This window comes from Perognathus longimembris, chromosome 5 (assembly GCF_023159225.1).
Source record: "Perognathus longimembris pacificus isolate PPM17 chromosome 5, ASM2315922v1, whole genome shotgun sequence".
Lineage (NCBI taxonomy): Eukaryota > Metazoa > Chordata > Mammalia > Rodentia > Heteromyidae > Perognathus > Perognathus longimembris.
The window spans coordinates 48,359,522-48,379,695 of NC_063165.1; the positions used below are offsets into that span (position 1 = coordinate 48,359,522).

Consider the following 20,174-nt stretch of genomic DNA (forward strand, 5'->3'; position numbering starts at 1 on the left):
AAAACATTTCCTTACATTGTTTACATTATCTTTGTTTCTTATAGCTTCCTTCATTTCTTCATTTGCTTATTTTGGTCTTCACTTTCTTTCCTGAAATGTGTGGTGATTATTGACTATTCATACATATTTAAAAATAAGTCACTAACTCTTTCCCACTGAAAGGAACCAGGGCTTCTTAAAGAAATGGCTGATTCCAGCAAATGGCTGGGCAGTAAATGCACAATTCTGCAATATCCCACACTCCAATTTCTGAGCCCATCTTAGGCCTCAGCTGGCCTCTGTAAGGTATTCTGCTCTACTAAGTTGGGATGATCCCTCCATCCACTTTCCATTTCCCAGAAGGCACTGAATCTCCTCTCCACTGATGTCTCCTGTTTCATGCTGTGTATGAATATGTGCCTGTTACAATTTCTCACTGTACTTCTGATGGCTATCTATGGAAGACTGTGAGTTGACATACACTATCAACTTTCCATGCAGAAGCATTTTAAAATAAAACTGTCCCAGAAACTCCTGGGTGATGATTTGTAATAACAGAGTAGCTGTGTGGTCCTAGCTATTTAAAAACAAATGAAATACACAGAGACATGAATCAGAAGAGTCTCCTTGTGAATGCAGCAACTTTCCTGGACAAGTGGAAGCCAGATAGAGGTGGTGGTTGAGCATCAGAACATCTGAACACTGAGTCCACCATTCAGCAGAGTTTAAACTTCCAAGTCTGTGTTGCCAACATCCAAGCTTAGAGAATGTAGAGATAAGCTGGGAGAGAACTCAGGATTCACCCCAATGCCTACCCAGGTCCCAGAAAAACTCATCATGGCACCCTGAGATCATCAATCTGTTACAATTGGCCCTCTATCCGCATCATCCCCCTAGAGCTACTCTGGCAAAGATTGCTCATGAGCTTCTAATTGCCGAATCCAAGATAGCTCATCATGCTGGCCTCTTAGACCCCTGACACGATGTCACTGATCACTGGCCTCCTTTTCAAAAATTTCCAAGACCAATTGATTGGGTTACGCTGGTAACAACAGCACAAGTGAGCTGATTTAAGCTGATTTAATTCCCCTACTCATTCCCGACTTCTCTAATCCCTCCTCCACCTCAACCTTAACACACACTGCTGCTCTGTTTCAGACTGCCCCTCCTGCCAATGATTTCGATTTTCCTTAAGGAATAGCAGTTTACATTAATTGTTTAATAGAGGTCAGGTACTTAGAATCCCTTTAATGGATACCAGTTTGCATAAACTGTTTGCATTTAGATTTTACTTTAAGGAATGTTAATTATTTAAACTATCAATAAAACATAGGGTTTTAAGTTTGCTTAAGTCATACCCTGGAACCAAATGGGAGGCTCATTTGGCTCGCTAATGAAACCTTAAAACCCATGTGTGTCCTTGCCCCTGTCAGGACAGTCTTTGCTGATCAGTTGCTTATAATTGGACTGAAAGCTTAGAGCAGTGGCTAGACCCCCCCACCCCCACCCCGCAGTGAAGGCAATGGCAGGATCCTTACTGATCAAAGCTGGGGTTTTCTCCCCAGGCTAGAGAGCAGACATAAGGCCAAGGGCTCTGGTCTCATTGAGAGGGCATTGGGTGGCCTGTCCCAACCTCTTGTTTGTTTTCTCCCCCTTTGTGGCCTGACAGTAAGCCCTTCCTATGAGTAGGAATGTGGACACAAAGTATATTTATTTTTTGCCATGCTTCTCTTAGGAGAATCCAGGCTGAACTTTGAGGAAAGGTCCCTTAGTGACATCCTGGGGAAGGTGGTAAACCCAGTTCCTATTCTTCTTTAGACTGTTTGTCAGAGAAACTGAGTCTCTACCCCAAACACCCAGGAGAAATTATGCCAGAATCTAAGAGGCAACAGTGTTTTTCAAAGCCGAGTGATTCTGTTATATAGCCATCAGTGGCCAAGGCAGCACCATTCCCATCCTAATTCACAGTAGCCAGCTGTGCAAGGGAGAAACATCTCTGTGGTCCAAGAACTGCTAATTTCCCCTTTAGGGCTACAAGTCCCCTTACACCCACACTGAGGGTTACCTTACACAGAGATAGCACGCCTGACGATCCTGGAGAGCTGTGTGATGATGTGGGACTGTGTAACCTTCGACCTGCAGATCCCTTCCTCTCTTTACCACCATGGCTGTGCCTTCCTGTAAGTCTCCACACAACTTTTTGGGACAACATCAATAGTCTCCTAACTAGGTTCTCCACCCTTGGTCTCTTACTTGACCAAGATGATCAAACGGTCAAGTCTGTTCATGCCACTTCTCTGCTTAAATCACTAATGGATCCTTATTGCTCCACAGAATAAAATTACCCCCTTCTCCTAATTTCAGTGATGAAGAACCCCATAGCAAGGCCTCTCTGTCTCTTCCAGGCCTCATCTCCCACCCTTACCCCACAGCCACCTCTGATCCCGACCCTCAATGCTGTGTGCTATTTCACATCTCTCTTATCCCCTTCACTGCCTGGCAAACATATCCTCTGAGCTCCAGTTCAAAAGCAGCTTCTCTGGGAAGCCTTTGCAGACCTTGCTGGGCCCAGAGGGTTCCTGGTACACCCAGGCCACTGCTCCCACAGCACTGCTATTATTTCTGTGCATCTTTCTCTTCCATCCTCAGCCACTCTACATGGCCAGGAGATCTTCACTGACAGACCTTGGGAATCCAATAAAGTCAAATGCCTGGTGCTTAGGGAATCCCCCCTCAACCTATGGCTTCCCCCCTACTTTGAACCTTCTCTCCACTGGCTTCCTGAGTCCCTGATCTGCTGGGTTTGGTTTCCATAGACTCCACTTAGAAATTAAGTTCTGGACGGGCCACTGGCTACTTGTGATGACCAAACTAGCAAGCCACAGAACGTTGCCTCTGAGAACTTGCCCTGCATTTCCAGCCCAGGCCCCAGGAACATGCCACATGGTCCACCTCTAAGAAAGACCAGGGGAATAGATTTCACCATTGGAACTCAAATGCCTACTGCCATAACCTAATACCAAAGATTTGGCTTTTAGTGAATATTTAGTAAATGTGAATGGTTAGATGGACAGATAGGCAGATTGCCCAGTAAAGGTATGGATAGAAGGACAAATGTATTTTCTTGCAATTTCCCCTTGCTCCTCCTGACTCTTTCCTTTCCATGGAAATAACTTTGTATCACTCTTTGATGGCCATTCAAGAGTTGCAGTGGCCCCTGAGAGTGTGGACTCAGGTTGGGAAAAAGGAGACCAGAAGGTCATACCAGCTCACCCTTCCCTAACTGCCCACTGTGGTGAAACTCTATGCCAAACAGTCCAGTGCTTGCTAACCCCTTGGATTCTAATTAGATTGCATGAACCACTTTTTACTCTTGCTGGAGGTCAGAGACTGTCTTGCCTGTACCTCCAGACCCCAGCTCATCAGTCAGTGCTCAATGAGTGCTCGATTGTTGGAAGATGAAGCCTTCTAAACATGATAAGTGGAGCTCTTCTCTCACTAAGGAAGATGACTGTCCTTTGGAATGTTCAGCCTCTGTAGAGATGGTTTGGCATCTGTTTCTCAATCTGGGATAACTGTTCTGGATCAGGGAGTCCCATTAAAAAGTCTCTCAGAGCACTTAGGGAATTATGCTTGGGGAGTCTTTCTTGGCAGCAGATAATAAATCAATCACAGCTCAGTGAAAATGAATTAGAATGGAATCACTTAGGCTAAGCTAAGAAAGAACCAGGGACACTCTTTCCCTAGAGGCCCCAAACTCAGAAAGCCTCCTGTGGTCTTAGAATGACCAAGAGTCCCAGTTTTCTTAATACAACTACAGTTTTAACTCAGAAATTGGTGCACCTCGGAGGCAAATAGGTGAAATTTGTGCATCTTCCCAGTCCAGGAGGGGCAGTTGTTCATTCTGACCTGGTGCTCATTTTCTCACCAGCAGTTTCTTTGCATAAGGCAAGAACCCTGTGTGCAGCACCCTTATGTGTATGTAGGCTGCGCCCCACTTCCAAATGTCTCCCCAGCAGAGACTTTGATAACAGGGGAAAGAGCAGATGACGCCTGCTGTCAATCCTAGGGGATGAATTCTGACTATCACATCTCAGGTTGCCACCCTCCACACCCCTCCACCAGCTTCCAAATACAGGAAATTTCAGGAAGGGAAAGGAAGAGAAACAAAGGTACCTGAAGGAGGGAGACATTGGCAAGGCTGAGTCTGAAGAGGTAGTTCCTGTGAAAAGAGAAACAGAAGTCGTAAGGCACAATGGGTTTGTAGACAGGACCCTAGGAAGCAGTCTCCTGGTTCAGCGTTCATGGGGTGCTGGGACTATGTGGACTGCAGAGGACCTAGCTAGGATAGGCCAATGTCCACGGAGAATTTCACTTCTTGTTAGTGTGTTAAAATGTCTTGTAACTCTAACAGTAGATACAGAAAACTCCATTTTACAGATGAGGAAACAGATTGGATCAATGGCCTAGGTCACAGACATAGTAAATAAAGGGTTGGGGTTAAACCTCAGATCGTCCACCCCACAAATCCTGTGCTCTATCTGCTCCTAGATAACCCAGCAAGCATAGTTAGGAAACTACTGACTCCACTATTAAATGAAAGTTACAGGAGGTCATTGTTTTGACTAAGCTCCTGTACTAGGCCCCAACAGACCACACTGAGAACCAAAATGGAGTCAGTCATGGTGAAGCTTCCAAAACTGATCATCAAAGAAGTCGGGAGAGAGAAGAGCCAAGTTTTCCAAATGGACTATTTTCATCTGGCACAATAGTTAAGTTCCCTCTGCCTTGATCCTGCCTTGATCCTTGATACCTGACAGCAGGTACTGCTGTCACCAGATGTTAACCACAGTTATTTTTTTATTGTTCTTTCTGTCTCCACCATACAAGAAGAACAACTTTGAAATGGCCAATCTGTTTTTAGTTCTTTGGTTCTGCTTTTTTAAAAAAGCCATTCTTTGTCTATAAAATGAATGTCTTTGGCTCAGCCAATCAGAACGTGTGGTGTGTGTGTGTGTGTGTGTGTGTGTGTGTGTGTGTGTGTGTGTGTGTGTGTGTCAGTACTAGGGTTTAAACTCAGGACCTGGGCACTGTCTCTTGGCTTTTTCCCTCAAGACTGATGCTCTACCACTTGAGCTGCACCAGAAGTGGAGGTATAGCTCAAGTAAAAGCAAGATTCTCATAGAGTTGCCTGGCTTGGAACTTCTGATCCTTGGATCTCAGTCTCCTGAGATTTAGGATGACAGGCATGAGCCACTGGAGACCTAACTCCAAACACCTATTTCATTTTATGGAATAAAGTGTTGCACAATTCTAGAATAAAAAGCAAAGCTAGTCAATATCCAAAAACTAAACTGTTGTAAATGTCTCCTGACCTCATCCTTCCCAACACTGCAGCCTGTTTCTGTTCAAGTGAAACCCCAGAAGCTCTTTCTTGGTGGCCACCACCCGGAGCACTATACCTTACCATACAGGCCCCCAGAATCCTGTTTGCTTCCTGATCTCCTGGAGTCAGTGACTCCTCTAGATCTGACCTTTCCATGGCCCTCTCCCTGGACCATCACCATGTCTCCTCAAGTTCAGTTACCCCACCCTCTGCCTTACCTGTGCTCCTCCTTACCCACAGCCTCTAGAGCACTGCCAGCCACATCTTCCTCACTTTTTATCCAGATGCTCAAAAGCTTTAAGTAACAATAACTAGTGATGATTTTAATAAGAATATCAGAAGCTGGGCACTAGTGGTCCATGCCTGTAATCCTAGCGAGATCTGAGGATCATGGTTCAAAGCCAACCTGGGCAGGAAAGTCCAATGAGACTCTTATCTCCAATTAACTACAAAAATAAATAAGTAAATAAATAAGCTGGAAGTGGAGCTGTGGGTCAAGTGGTAGAGTGCTAGCCTTGAGCAAAAAAAGCAAAGGGACAGTACCCAGGTTCAAGCCTCAGGACCAGCAGGAAAAAAAAAAAAATCAGATACTGAGAATTCCTAAGGATCAAGCATTGGGTAAACTACTTTGTGTTGACTTTGGAGCCAAGGGGCTATTGACAGGGACTCAGAACTCAAGGAGTCGTGAGGGTGGCTACCCACTGTGTCAGAGTGCCACAGAAAAGTGATTTTTTTAAGCTCAAGGTACAGACCCTGTGACATATAGGCAGACCTCCAGCTCAGCTACTCGCTAGGGCTGTCTATGGATCTTAGTGCCTACATCTGGAAAAAGGAAAACCAGTCGATGCCTGTTATTTCTTAGTTCACTGGCTCATGAAGACACATTAAAACTCTTTATTGTCAGGTACTGGTGGCTCACACCTATAAGCCTAGCTACTCAGGAGGTTGAGATTTGAGGATTACAGGTCAAAACCAACCTGGGCAGAAAAAATCACTGAGACTCTTATCTCCAATTAACCCTCACAAAGCTGAAAGTGGTAATGTGGCTCAAAGTGGTAGAGAGCCAACCTTTAGTGAGAAAGCTAAGAGCACAAGGCCCAGAGTTTCAAGCCCTAGTATTGGCACACGCGCATACATGCACGCGCGCACACGCACACACACACACACAAAGAAAAATAGTATTAATGACAGAACAGATGTAAAAATCTTGGTTCCTCCAAAAGACCACCTCTTCCTCCTCCTCCTCCTCCTCCTCCTCCTCCTCCTCCTCCTCCTCCTCCTCCTCCTCCTCCTCCTCCTCCTTCTCTTTCTTCTCTCTCTCTCTCTCTCTCTCTCTCTCTCTCTCTCTCTCTCTCTCTCTCTCTCTCCCTTCTTTTCTTTAAGCCGTTCCTCTTTGGGTTCCAGAACTTTTTAGGAATAATTACTTAAGAAAGTTCTGGCTCACCTTAGCTGTGCTGAGAAACAAGGAGAAGGTCGTGGAGTGGGCCAGAAGGAGAGGGAGGGGTTCTGCTGAAGAAAGCCAGGAGCTGGAACCAGACACCTCAGATTGGGAGATCCTCTCCCAGTTCTGGCTGCTGGCCTAGGCCCCACTGGGCTTCTTGGCTGTCCCAGGGCTGGGGGCCTCACCCATGACCTTGGCTCTGGGCCTCAGCTGCTCCTTCCCAATCCCCTCTCCAGCTCCTTGGCAGGGCTTCCCTGCACCACACTCCTGGACTGGGGACAGATGGGCTCCAGCTTATGGCTCTGCCCCAGCTGTGTGCTCAGGTAACACTGGCATCTGCTCACGGCTTTAACAAATTAGGGGAAACATTCCATCACCCGGTTCATCTTTATCCCATCAAAAATCATTCATCACAACATCCCAGCCGGCTCTTCTGAGAGCAGAAAAATCTCTCCAGCCCAACCCACCCTCAATCCTGTAAAGAACAAAGCAGCATTATACATTTATTTTTGTAAAAAAATAAACAAAAGGGCTGGGGATATAGCCTAGTGGCAAGAGTGCCTGCCTCGGATACACGAGGCCCTAGGTTCGATTCCCCAGCACCACATATACAGAAAACGGCCAAAAGCGGCGCTGTGGCTCAAGTGGCAGAGTGCTAGCCTTGAGCAAAGAGAAGCCAGGGACAGTGCTCAGGCCCTGAGTCCAAGGCCCAGGACTGGCCAAAAAATAATAAATAAATAAATAAATAAATAAATAAATAAATAAATAAACAAACAAAAGAAATCCCTAACCTGAATTCCTGAGGTTCATGGGGTTTGGGAAGAAGGAGGGGAAAAATGACAGGTAAAGAAGGAAGAAGGAAGGCAAGAGGAAAGAAAACAAAACTAAAAGTACCCACAACCAAGCCCCTCCGTAGACGAATGGATCAGGAAAATGTGGTACATATACACAATGGAATTTTATGCCTCTATCAGAAAGAATGACATTGCCCCATTTGTAAGGAAATGGAAGGACTTGGAAAAAATTATACTAAGTGAAGTGAGCCAGACCCAAAGAAACATGGACTCTATGGTCTCCCTTATTGGGACTAATTAGCACAGGTTTAGGCAGGTCACAACAGAGGATCACAAGAGCCCAATAGCTATACCCTTATGATCCCATAAGATGATGCTAAGTGAAATGAACTCCATTTTATGAAAATGATTGTTATATCAGAGTTGAAACTACTTTCAACATCCCATGTGTATCTGTAGTTTCTACTATTGATGATGTTCGTGTATCACCTTCTTGTGATTGTATCTACACTATCTCTGTAATCTTATCTGAGTGTATGGGAAACAGTGTGTACTGGTATTAGAATTAGGAAATTCAAAGGGAATACCAAAATTGAGAGACAAAGGGTAAAATACGAGAAACAACAACAAAAGCAATACTTGCAAAACTGTTTGGTGTAAGTGAACTGAACACCTCAGGGGGGGACAGGGGGAGGGGGCCGGGGGTAATGAGGGACAAGGTAACAAACAGTACAAGAAATGTATCCAATGCCTAACGTGTGACACTGTAACCTCTCTGTACATCAGTTTTATAATAAAAACTTAAAAAAATAAAAAAAATAAAAATAAACAAAAGAAATCCCTAACCTGAATTCCTGAGGTTTGTGGGGTTTGGGAAGAAGGAGGGGAAAAATGACAGGTAAAGAAGGAAGAAGGAAGGCAAGCGGAAAGAAAACAAAACTAAAAGTACCCACAACCAAGCATAAGGGACCAGCCCAGGGTGGACCTTTTCTCTGTCCAAGCTCAAAGACCCAGGAAAAGGTGCGCTTCCAGCTGTGGAAGGGAAGCTTTCAGACACACCCACCCACAAAAACATCATTTACATGCTGTGACTAAAATAGGGGCCCTCACAGAACTCGCTTCCTAAGATAGTGGTGAAGACTGGATGATTTTCTGCATGCACGGTTTAGAACACATACTAGACTATTTGTTGTACATATGCTTCGCGACATGTATTAGCTGACTTACCACATAAAAGTACATAAAATAATAATAGTGCCGGGCACGTGGCAGGTACAGAATGAACGCCAGCTTTCAGAATGCTTTCACCAGGTTCATGGAGGAGTCTCCAGATGCTACTCTTTGGGTTTGAAAAGTACATATGCAAACGTGAAATCCCAGCTGGGCGGAAGGATGGCATGAATGTCAGCTTCTGAATGGTAATGTGGCACTACAGTTATATAAAATGATACCATTGCGGAATCCCAGGCGAAGGTATGTGGTATCTCTCTCTATTATTTCTTAGAACTGAATGTAAACTCGTGTTAAAAGAAAAATGATTAATTTCTCTATCAGAAATTTAGGTTCATCGTCTTATGGGCCTGCATATGTAGAAATTATGAGGGAAGGCCTCCCCAACCTGTGTTTCAATATTCTACGTAAGAGGGTCTTACCTGGTGGAACTAGGGTACACTCCCAGGAGGGGTCTACTGGTGTGAGGTGGTGTTGCTTCTCACTGAATGTTCTTTTTATGTGTGTGCTGGTCCTGAGGCTTGAACTCAGGGCCTGGGTAGTGACCCTGAGCATTTTTTAAGGCCAGTACTCTTGAGCCACACTTAAGCCACAGCTCCACTTCCACCTCCCCCACCCCCCACCCCCACCCACTTTTTTGCAGCTAATTGGAGATGAGAATCTCATAGGCTTTCCTGCTCAGGCTGGCTTCAAGCCAAGATCCTCAGATCTCAGCTTCCTGAGTAGCTGGGATTACAAGCGTGACCCACCAGCGCCTAGCCTGGATATTCTTTTGTAACTTTTGCACATAATACCTTAACGCATAATGCTAGCATAAAATTATCTTTCAAACCTTTTTAAAATGGAAAGAAAATACATTCTACCTCAGCTTTGCCCGGTGAAGTTGTCTGAGCTAAGACTGTAATCCAGACTTTATAGATGAGGAAATTGAGACTCAAAGTTCAAGTTCCCCCTAAGAACCCAGCTCATTTGAGCTCAGTCCAGAGTTTATTCATGACTTGCCTCCTTTTCATACAGCACATGAAAAGGGAGAGACACAAAAGAAGACCAGGAGGCAAGTATGACAAGATAGAGTAGCCTGGAAATGACCGATCCAATGGCTCCTGCCTCTAGAATCTGCTGAACCATACAGAACAGCTGGAACAGAAAAAGAAAATTTCAGTGCATGTAACATAGACCCACGAGCAGAAAAAAAACTAGCCCTGGGGTTAGAAGACCTGGGCTTACCCCATGCCTGTGCCAACTTGCTGTAAGATCTTGGAAAGGTCTCTTTCCCCTCTCATGGCCTCTACTTCTTCACGTTTAAAATGAAAGTTTTGGGTCAGAGTGGCAATTCTCAAAGTTGGGGAGTGGGGAGAAGTCTACCCCCAGAGTTTCTGATGCTTGAGTCAGAAGACTGATTTCGAGGCTGGGGAATTTCCATTTCTAACCAGCTCCCAGTTGTCACAGAGTTGCTGGCCCAGGAACAGACGGAAACCCTACCAAGGTCAGCAGTTGTTCAATTTGTGAGAAATTAGCTCCTCCTACCCCACCCAGATAGGGCCTCTGGAGGGAGCTTTATCTCTTGCATACCAGATATGAACAATGGGGCTCAGGGAATCAGGCCACAAGGAAGGGAGGCCCTTCAGAAAAGAAGCACGTGGCCCGTGCCAGCACCCCAGATGCAGGCTGCCAGCTGGCCAGCAGGGGGCCCCTGGGCACCTTCTCTTTGAGAGCTCCCAGAGAATTTGCCAACTGGGCAGGGAGGGACAGGGGCAGAAGGGAACCATCAGACATCTCTGCTCTCACTACTGCCAACCCCTGAAGAACACCACTGGCTGAGATCAGGAGCTCTTAGGGGCTCATCTCCCTGCCTCCAGCCTCTACATGCTACCTTCCATGAGGGACAGACATTTACACACAAGAGTCTGGCAGAGGAGACCAGGACCCAGGATAGGGGGTCTGTCCACAGTGGCTTTGTCCAAAACAATATTCCCTCTATCCCATTCCAGCCCCCTTCAACTTCCATCCAACTCTCTCCTGCATCTCATTACCTGGCTCCCACGATGAGCTGGTTCCTGGAGGGATCCAGAGCGAGCTGGGAGAAATCTCGGGCTCCAGGGTAGGTGAAGTTAGATACCCATGGCTTCAGATCTGGTAGAAGAAAAGGCAACCCTTCAGTTACTGTTGGACCCGAGTTCCCAGTGGCATGTGCTCACCTCAGCGCAGCCAGCTGTGTGGCCTTGTGGGGGAGAGGGGAGTGCTATTTCTGCCATTGGAAGAGGGCTATACCCGGTACACAGGGGAAACTTTGAATCACCTTTGACTTTTCTCCAGATCTCCTCCAGCTGCCATATCAGTGTACATCCTGTCTGTTTTATCTCCAAACTGTTTCCCAAATCCTCACACTTCTTTCACTCCATTCCCCCACCCCCTATAATGCACCCCAATCTCTTGTCCCGGGTTGGTGCAAATAGCCTCCCGATCTGTCCAACCCACTCCTGCCCGCCCCAGTGCATCATTACAAGGCCGCCAGAGCAATCTTTCTAGAATGCAAATGTAGCCACGTCACTTTGAAGCTTTAGATCCCTTCCCAGCTACTCAATAAAAGTTTCAAGTCCTATTATCTTTGTGTTTCTGACCTCACTTTCCTCTCAACCTATTTGCCTGGCAACTATTTGACTAAATGAAAGAATGGTGCTTCATCCTTACATTCCCTTGAACTCTCTGCCCCAGCCACACTAAACTAGAACATACTTCCCAAACACATCTCATAGAGCCTGCAAACCTTTGCGCCTCTGTGCAATGGCACAGTCCCTGTCACCCCCATTCCCTGATCGCCACAAACAGGATTTAGGACTCCCCATAGCCTTTATTGACATCAGAGTTCTGCCTACCACAATAAACATCTGGCCAATGGTTTGTCTTAAAGAACAAGAAAGATATTTCTTTCTTCATTTCCTTTCCTTCCTTCCCTTTCCTTCCCCTCCTCTCTCTCTTTCTTTCCTTCTTTCTTTTCTTTTTTTGTCAGGTGCGGGGCTTGGACTCAGGGCCTGGGTGCTGTCCTGAGCCTTTTCCACTCAAGGCAAGTGCTCTAACACCCTGAGCCACAACTCCACTTTCAGTTTTCTGGTGGTTCACTGAAGATAAGAGTCTCACAGTCTTTCCTTTTCTGGCTGGCTTCCAATCACAATCCTCAGATCTCAGCCTCCTGAGTAGCTATGATTACAGGCATGAGCCATTGGTACCTGGCAGAAAGATCTTTCTTTTTGGATCTCTGGACTCAGCCTTGCCCCTAGCAATGTTTGGATGCCTGCACAAATAATTCTTAACTTCTTCTACTAGGAGAATCAGGTCTTCAGGTAAGAGTCTATAGAGCTGAGGGACAGATTCTGGGAGGTCAGTGTCCACCCCAGTCTTTAAAAACACAGCCAAAGCCTGTCAAAAGGACTGAGTGGGCAGAGAGGGGACCTTGTGGCCCGCTGGATGAATGGGGAGTGGTCTGGGACTGTGCTGATTGATTTTCCCTTGTTCCTTCCCATGGGAGACCCACTTTACCCATTGTGGACCATAGCTCCTTAACAGATCTTGCTCCATCCTTGTTACCTCGCAGGGAGGGAACTAGCACCAGTAAGGATGGAGCTGTAGACCAAGGAACCTTCACACTGATGGGATAAAGAAGAAGGTGAAATGAGAGGCCTTGTGCTAACTCTCTTCAGTACAATAGTGACTGGCTCACATAAGGCCCAGAAGAGTGTGTGTGTGTGTAAAATCCAAGGGAAATAAATCATTGCTCATTATCCTTCCACTACAGAGTAAAAACAGCCCTTCATTTCTGCATGGCAGGCAAACACTTAATCGCTCCCTGGAGAACTGGAGGATTTTTTTTTTTTGAGTTGGATGTTTTTCAGAAAATTGTGATATGCATGATTAAAAAAAGAAGAAATTCTGCAGCAAAATGGAACAGACTCCTTGGACCCACCCCTGCACCCCTGCACCCCTGCAGGTGATAAGGGGTTGGCAAGAATTGTCACATCACCTTAATGGTATTTGGGTATATAGGTATAATGAATGGATCTAAAACCCAGTGAGCTGGGTTTTTGTTTGGTTTGGTTTGTTGTTGTTTTTTTGTTTTGTTTTTGCTGACCTCAGCCCCACTCTTGGAAATCTTGGTAGGATGTTGGCCAACCTTAGAGACTAAACCAAGGGCTCTCCTTCCTTGGAAAGACCTGGATTTAGCCTCTGCACATTCTCTTTATCCTTCTGTTCTGTTCACAATGTGTGTTGCTGGCACTCTGAATGTGCTCTGCCTTCTCCCTGTGTGTGTGGTCCCTATCAGACCAGATGCTCCCTAACAACAGCAACAGGCTGTACTCAGTCCCTCCTTCCCTGCAGACAGGGGCATTCCACATGTGGGCAGCTGAATGGGAGGGCAGTGCATGTGGCCTGATTGGTCCACCCAGGGACTTCTCTCTGTCTTCACTCAGGGTCCTTATCTCAGGGAGGATGACAATGGAAGCTGAGGGTGGGAGGCCATTGCAGTTTCTGCTCCTCTCTTCCAGCCCCAAAGGAAACCACATGGGTAAGTGGCGAAGGGCAAGGCGAGAGAGGTGTCCGGGCACAGTGCCGCGGTGCTGGGGAGCCTTGGGAAGGGAGCCAACTTCCTCTTATTAAACAGGCAAAGGGGACCAGAGGGAAGGCTGTCTTTAAAACACCAAGCACGTTCTGAGATCTGTGTGCAGCAAAGGCTTTGGACAGCGACTTTAAGAGAAAAATGACATTCTCCATGACGCGCCTGTGATTTTAATTATAGTCAATTCAATTACCCACTTTGTGGATTAACCACTGCTGGTGTTAACTCCAGGCTGGTTTCTCCCTGCTGTCGAGAAAGGGCATGCTGTGGCAAACAACAATATGAAGGCTGAGAAGAAACCCAGGTGGCCCCCTTCAAAGAAACCCCAGGAGAAGATTGAACCTTACAAAACACAAAACCTCCCATCAGCTTTGCAACTGGCAGCTGCTGTAGGATATTTAGGGGCTGTTCACAGATCTGTCAGGTGGCAGAAGAGAGGGGAGCTCACAGCAACAAGGTGGGAGGCCTGTACATTAGTCAGAAATTCGGTGTGCTGTCTGAGGGGGTCTTGGAGGCCAGGGGGTTGGATGTGCTAGAAGAGGGCTGTGTCTCTAGAACATGGCGCCAGCCAGAGCACAATCCCTTGCCCAAGGGAAACCAAGTCGACACTGCATGTTCAGCAGTACCAGAAATGAGGAGAAACCAGGGAAACAGTTCAGGTTTGTGATGTGCTGGGCCAGGAATGAAAGGCAATGCCTTTGGGAAATAAAAATAAGATGGCTGAGCATCCAAAGGAAATGCTTGTTTACCTCTGGAGCACAATGGCACCCTCTCTGTGCTGGTATCAAGAAAAGTTGATGATTGCTGGACACAGGTGCTTCACACCTGTAATCCTAGCTCCTCAAGAGGCTGAGATCTGAAGACCACGGATCAAAGCCAGCCTGGGCAGGAAACTCTGTGAGATTCTTATCTCCAGTGAACCAACAAAAAAACAATAGTGGAGCTGCGGCTCAAGTGGTAAAGTGCTAGCCTTGAGTGAAAAAGCTCAGGGACAGCATCCAAGTCCTGAGTTCATGCCCCAGTGGTGGCACCAAAAACAAACAACAAAAAAAATGTTGTTGATGTCAGTATGCCCCCTCAGCAAGACACAGGTACACACACACACACACACACACACACACACACACACACACACACACACACATCGGTAAATAGATAGGAAAAGTCAAAGCTGTAGGAAAGGAGAGGGAGTGGTAGGTTCCTTCATTTTGTAAGCAGGAGGGTGGTACATCATGCTCATTTAACTCACGCCTGAAGATCAAAAGTGGTCTCACGAGACACAGACACAGAGGACCCCATCGCCCACCTTGCTTGTCCCTCCCCTAGCCCAGTGTGTCCCCATAGAGACCAGCTAACAAGGAGGGAAAGGTAAAAAGGATTCCTCTGAATCAATAGGGCCAATCATACCCCAAACTCTCTAAGAGGAAATGTCCATGAGGAGCTGTCACAGAGTCCTTCCATCTGAACACACCCTAGGAACTCTGCTTCTGTTTCCCTAGTTGGTCATTCCCTGCGGGAACAGCCACTAACATTCCAAGAGCCATCAGAAGTCTGAGGGTGTTCGTGCATTTTGTACGCTTAGGAGATTGCTAATTTACTCTAATCCACTTAAGCCTTCAAAGCTAGGGGATCCCAGCTCAAATAAGGCAGCAGCAAGAAGAGAGCTGGAGACCTTCCTCCTGGAGATGGAGTCAGCACACAGCTGGGAACATACACTCCCAGGATGCCCTGAGCTTCCCATTCTAGCAGCCCCTACCTGTCATGCATGTGGCTCCTGAAGTTCCCATGCCAGCCTTGGACTTGATGATTGAGTTTCTGCTCTGGTTTCCCTCTTGTTAACCCTTCTGGCCGTGTGGCCACCCCCCAGGACAGGGCTTGTGTTTTCCTCTCCAGGGCTCAGTGGGGCAAAGACCCTGTGAGTGCTTTACAGTGAGCAGCAGTGTTAGGAGACTAACCTTGAGGCCTGATTTTGAACAATCTCTCTAGCATCCAAGACTTGTTTTTCCTATTTGCAAACATAAGAGACAAGTCTGTGTCCCCGCCCACTTTCCCCAACCAGGTTATTCTGAGGAAGGCGTAGCCCAGTGTTGATCAGCTTCAAGAACCCAGGATTCCAGAGATTGCATCTGCAGATGGCAGGGAGAACTGCAGCATCTGCCGTGACATGTGAAATGTCAGTGTGATCATGAGACAAGCAGAGACCCTCAAGCCAGTTGATAGGTCATGGGAGAATATTCAGGCCTCTCTAGAATTTGCATTTTATCTTATTTTTTGGATTATCATCAAATGTATATACTAATTTTAGACTCATGGAGAATTTATGGACCCTTTGGGATATGTCCAGAGATTCACAACTTCAAGTTTGGGAAACACTTTAATAGAACACTCCCATGATCTCCCTTGATACAAAGAGGAATAATGAGTCAACCAGGGCTTTCACTGGAGGTTCCCAGAACTCTAAGGACAGGCATTCCTGAAGCAGATTTAGGGCAAGAAGGAAGCCTTCTAGAGATTGCCAGGGACTTCCTAATTCATGAGTCCTCTTGCTCCTTCCTTGAAAGCAGCCAAGAAATGGAGCCGAGGTTCCCAGAACAGATAGAACAGAGACCACGAATCAAACCCTGACTGCTCCTATGCAAGGTGTCCACAAATTCATTCTCTAGAAAGACAACCACTTCTCCCCACACATATGGATGCAGGACCTGTATAAATGATTCAGAGATGAAAATTAGACACCGCCCACTATTATTCGTTCTTCTTAAAATATCCAGCCTTAAGAGGAAAAAGTCTCAGGACCTACCAGAAATGAACAATCCAAGGGCTTCTAACACTCAGGAAGAGCCCACTCAGGTCTGATCTAAGTCCTTCAGGACAACCAAGTGGGCTGCTCTCACCTTCAAAGGCCACGATGGGGTGCTCCCTCCGAGCACACAGCTGCTGGTCACTGGTGGGCTCACTGGAGACATCCTGGGAGCTGCAGAGGTGGGACACCAGCAGGGTGAGGCTGGGCAGGAACAGTGAGAGAGCCAAGGGTCCTGGGACCACCATGATGGGCCCCTCTGCAGTCCTAGCTCCTGGGGGCAAGCTGGGAGGCAGACCTGCAATGCAAAACTCAAGCTCACTAAGTGTTCCCTCCATCGTGGCTCAGATCTCAGTTTCCTCATGATTGTCAGTGGCCCCATGGGGTTTTTAAAAGGTACATTTAGGTCACATCTTTGTTACACAGAGTTTACTCTGCCCTAGTAATGCAAAGTTATAGATCATATCTTGAAAGCTAATTTCCCTTGTAATGGTGTTCTGGACAAAACTGACAAATTATGCAGCCTTTTCTATTATGATCCCAAATGCTTTAAAATTTGTTTTAATGATAAAAGTGGTATATCCATTTAATAACTAGAGCTGGGGCAATGGGAAATCATTTGCAGAAAGAAAATCTTATACCTAACTTAGACCTTACAAGGAAGAATTCCAATTGGATCAAAGATTTAAATGTTAAGGATAAAATAATAAAAACACAATAAGAAAGTTTAGGCAGAATCCTTCATACCACAGAGTAGAAAATTATGACTCAAAAACCAGAAGTCATCAAAGAAAAGACTGATAAGTTTGACTGTATTGAAAGCACAAACTTCTACATGCCCTCTCCACCCAAAATAACACCAAAAAGAAGCAAAAGTCAAATACAAACTTGAAACAAATATTTGTAATTCATATCACAGACAAGGGACTAGTAGTCATAAATACCTAAGAACTATTAGGAGTTGGTCTGAGGTAAAAGTTAGTGAAACTATCTCACAAACAAGCTGGGTGTAGTAGCACATGTCTATAATCCTGGTCACTCAGGAGATAAGGTAGGAGGATCTTAGTTCAAGGCCAGACAGGGAAAAATTGAGAAACTGTTTGTAAAACAAACCGAGCCCTATCTGAACAAAACAAAAGGACTTGGGGTTGCAGCTCAAGTGGAAATAGGTTTGCCCACCAAGTATGAGACCTGAGTTCAATCCCTGGTACCACCAAAAAAAAAAAAAAAAAAAAAAAAAAGGCCAGCAATCCAGTAAAAATGGGTAAAGAATAGAGAAACAAACAGGGCTTTAAATACCTTGATACTTACTCTCACCCCCACGAATAGCAATGCAAATTTACACTTGGAATGCAATCCCACTTATCATCTGCCCAGTTAGCAAAAATTCAAGGTAGACAGCGCACTTTTCCAATATCAGGGCTTGAACCCATGGCCTCATATCTTCCCTCAACTTTTTGGCACATAGCTGGTACTCTACCACTTGAGCCACACTATCATTCCAGTATTTTGCTGGTTAATTGGAGGTAGAGTCTCCTAGACTTTTCTGCTCATGCTGGCTTCGAACTGTGCTCCTCCAGGTCTCAGTCTCCTGAGAATATAGGATTACAGGAATGAGCCACCAGCACCCACACCAAACAACACACTTGGGGTGTGGCTGTGGGGAGAAGGGCCCTGTCACATATTACGAGAATTTGTAAAATGGCACAACCTGTGGAGGTGAAGCCGGCAGTACCTAGTGAAACTACCTACACATTTATTATCCACTGACCCAGTAGCCTAATTCTGGGGTGGGGTTGTACACTAGCATCAATTTACAAACCATAAAACTGCACGGTAAGATAATGCACATATTTAAGTGTCTATTTTAAAACCCTGTATTAATTTAACAGAACAATTGTTATATGCCCTGAATTTAATAGCAAAGTTTTTGGGTTCTGGGAGGTGTAGCTCAGCAGCACAGCAGGTGCCTCACATGTGCAAGGCCCAGGGTTCTATCCACTAAGAGAAAAGAGAGGAAGAAAGAGCACAAAATATTTAGACTTGTATTTTACGTGTTGTTTTTCAATTCGTTTCTCTAGTAATTTACTTTTATTGAATTTTACGTAGGTATCCATCTGTGACAGACTGTAAATTGAAACATCAAACCTGTTTCTCGGCTACAGAGAGTTGAGAAGCACAAATAGATCGCAGAAGATTCTACACGGCACAGAATCACTTGTGTGTGAGGTTTGTCACCATGACATTCTTTGAAATAACAGAAGGACCAAAACAACCAAACATCTAGAAATAGGAGGCTGCTTAAATAAGCGAGGGTGTTTTTCTCTGTAATAGAATAATACACAGCTGTAGAAAAGGATGTTGTTTTTGCTGCTTCTTTTATGAAGTGAAAAGTAGCTCTAAATCAGGGACTTCTGTCATCTCCTGGAGCAGGTGAAGGAGTTCCAAAGTCAGCACAAGTGACAGCCAGAGAAGCATTGTTATGCCAAGTCGCGAAACGACCACCAAGAAGGCCACTGAGACTCAGACATTCCGAAATGCAAAAGCAAGGCTTTATTCAGGTGAGCTGCAACTCGGCCACGTCCTACCCACCGACACAGTAGAGGTTAGGAGGAAGCCCCGAGCTGCGATTGCACAGGGCTTATAAAGGCAAAAAACAAAGTTACAGCCATCAGGTGTTCAAGCAAAACAAAAAACAAAGTTGCAGCAATCAGGTGTTCAAGCAAGCAAGATTAGGACACAGGTACAAATCTGATTGGCTCAGGGCTTGAGGCACTCTGGGGGCAGTTAGGGTTAAGCATTCCCAGTGGTTAGAGTTCTTGACCGGCTGGGCCCTAATAAGCTTGTCCTGGGTTTGCTCACAGGGCCTGCTTATCTCAGGTTCCCGTGGTAAAGTGGTGTTCGCATGGTAAAGTGGGGCCTGACTTCAAAGTCTGGCTCTTCAGCATGTGGCTTTCTCCTTTCTCTGAGGCCTTTGTTCCTAAGTCTTCTTCTTCCCTCTTTCCTCCCTACCCAGACCTTTCTGGGTCTGGGAAATGACAGTGTAATGATTCCTTTCCTGCCTGTTTCCTCTCAGGTGTGAATGGGATGATACCCCATCACTAAACTGCTGCCCGGCTTCGAGGAACTGACACACAGACAGCAGCAGACCCAGACAGCCTCCACCCCACAGGGAATTTGTTGATTCCCTTTTGATCCCCTGGTCCTCGGGCACAGGTAAGCATGTGCATTCTCAGCCCTTCTAGAAATAGGAGGCCTGGCCCTATCTCATGGGCAGAGACCTTCTGGGAGGCAGGGTGGACCCAAACTTCTCTCACCCTGCCTCTGGAGTTTCCCTCCATGCTAGGTTTGGTCTTTCTGCTACAAGAGGGCAAAGTGTGTGGTGGGGGGGGGGGGTGGGGGGAGGGAGGTTGGCTCTGATATCCCATCCTTGGTACTCACTAGACCCCTTCCCTGTCACTTGTCTGTGATACCCCCTCCCCCACCTCAAACAAGGCCATAGGAGTGGGAGAGGGGGCATTAACAAGAAGCCACACAACATGAGGTCAAATCATCTCTCTTCCTCTTACTAGCTGTGCACACTGTGGGGAAAACACGTTCTCCCTGCCTCAGTCTCCTTAACATCAATTTCATTGGTCAGTAGGAGAAGTTAGTTCCTTTAAAACAGTGCCTTACAGTGAGCTAAGAACAGGTGTGGCTCTGGGGGATTCCCTTTTGCCCTTTGACCTGGGGCCTTCCACAGGTACATCCTCCACTCTCTGGGTCCTTCTGCTAGGTGGACCCCCTAGACTGTGTATGCCAGGCTTCCCTTCCTCCCGCTGAGTCTAGCCAATGGAGGGCGAGAAGAAATCAGTTGGAGCCTGTCCTGTTCCTGCTTCTAACAGTGCTCCTCACTCCTGCCTTTGAACCCAGGGTCATACCTCCTCCTTGGT

At 46.2% G+C, this 20,174-nt stretch overlaps 2 protein-coding genes across 2 annotated transcripts in view; both read right to left on the reverse strand.

The window, feature by feature from the left end:
* The window catches only part of Kpna1 (karyopherin subunit alpha 1), a 596,817-nt gene that overhangs the window by 396,012 nt on the left and 180,631 nt on the right, over nt 1–20,174 (reverse strand). The gene's annotated exons all lie outside the window — the stretch shown is intronic.
* Sema5b (semaphorin 5B) overlaps nt 1–20,174 on the reverse strand; it is a 129,069-nt gene that overhangs the window by 31,475 nt on the left and 77,420 nt on the right. Inside the window, exons 2-4 of the mRNA XM_048346766.1 lie at nt 16,337–16,540; nt 10,864–10,963; nt 4,156–4,201 (exon numbers count right to left, since the gene is read on the reverse strand). Of these exons, the coding sequence (XP_048202723.1) occupies nt 4,156–4,201; nt 10,864–10,963; nt 16,337–16,490 (300 nt within the window). The 5' untranslated portion in view covers nt 16,491–16,540. The remainder of the gene's footprint in view (nt 1–4,155; nt 4,202–10,863; nt 10,964–16,336; nt 16,541–20,174) is intronic.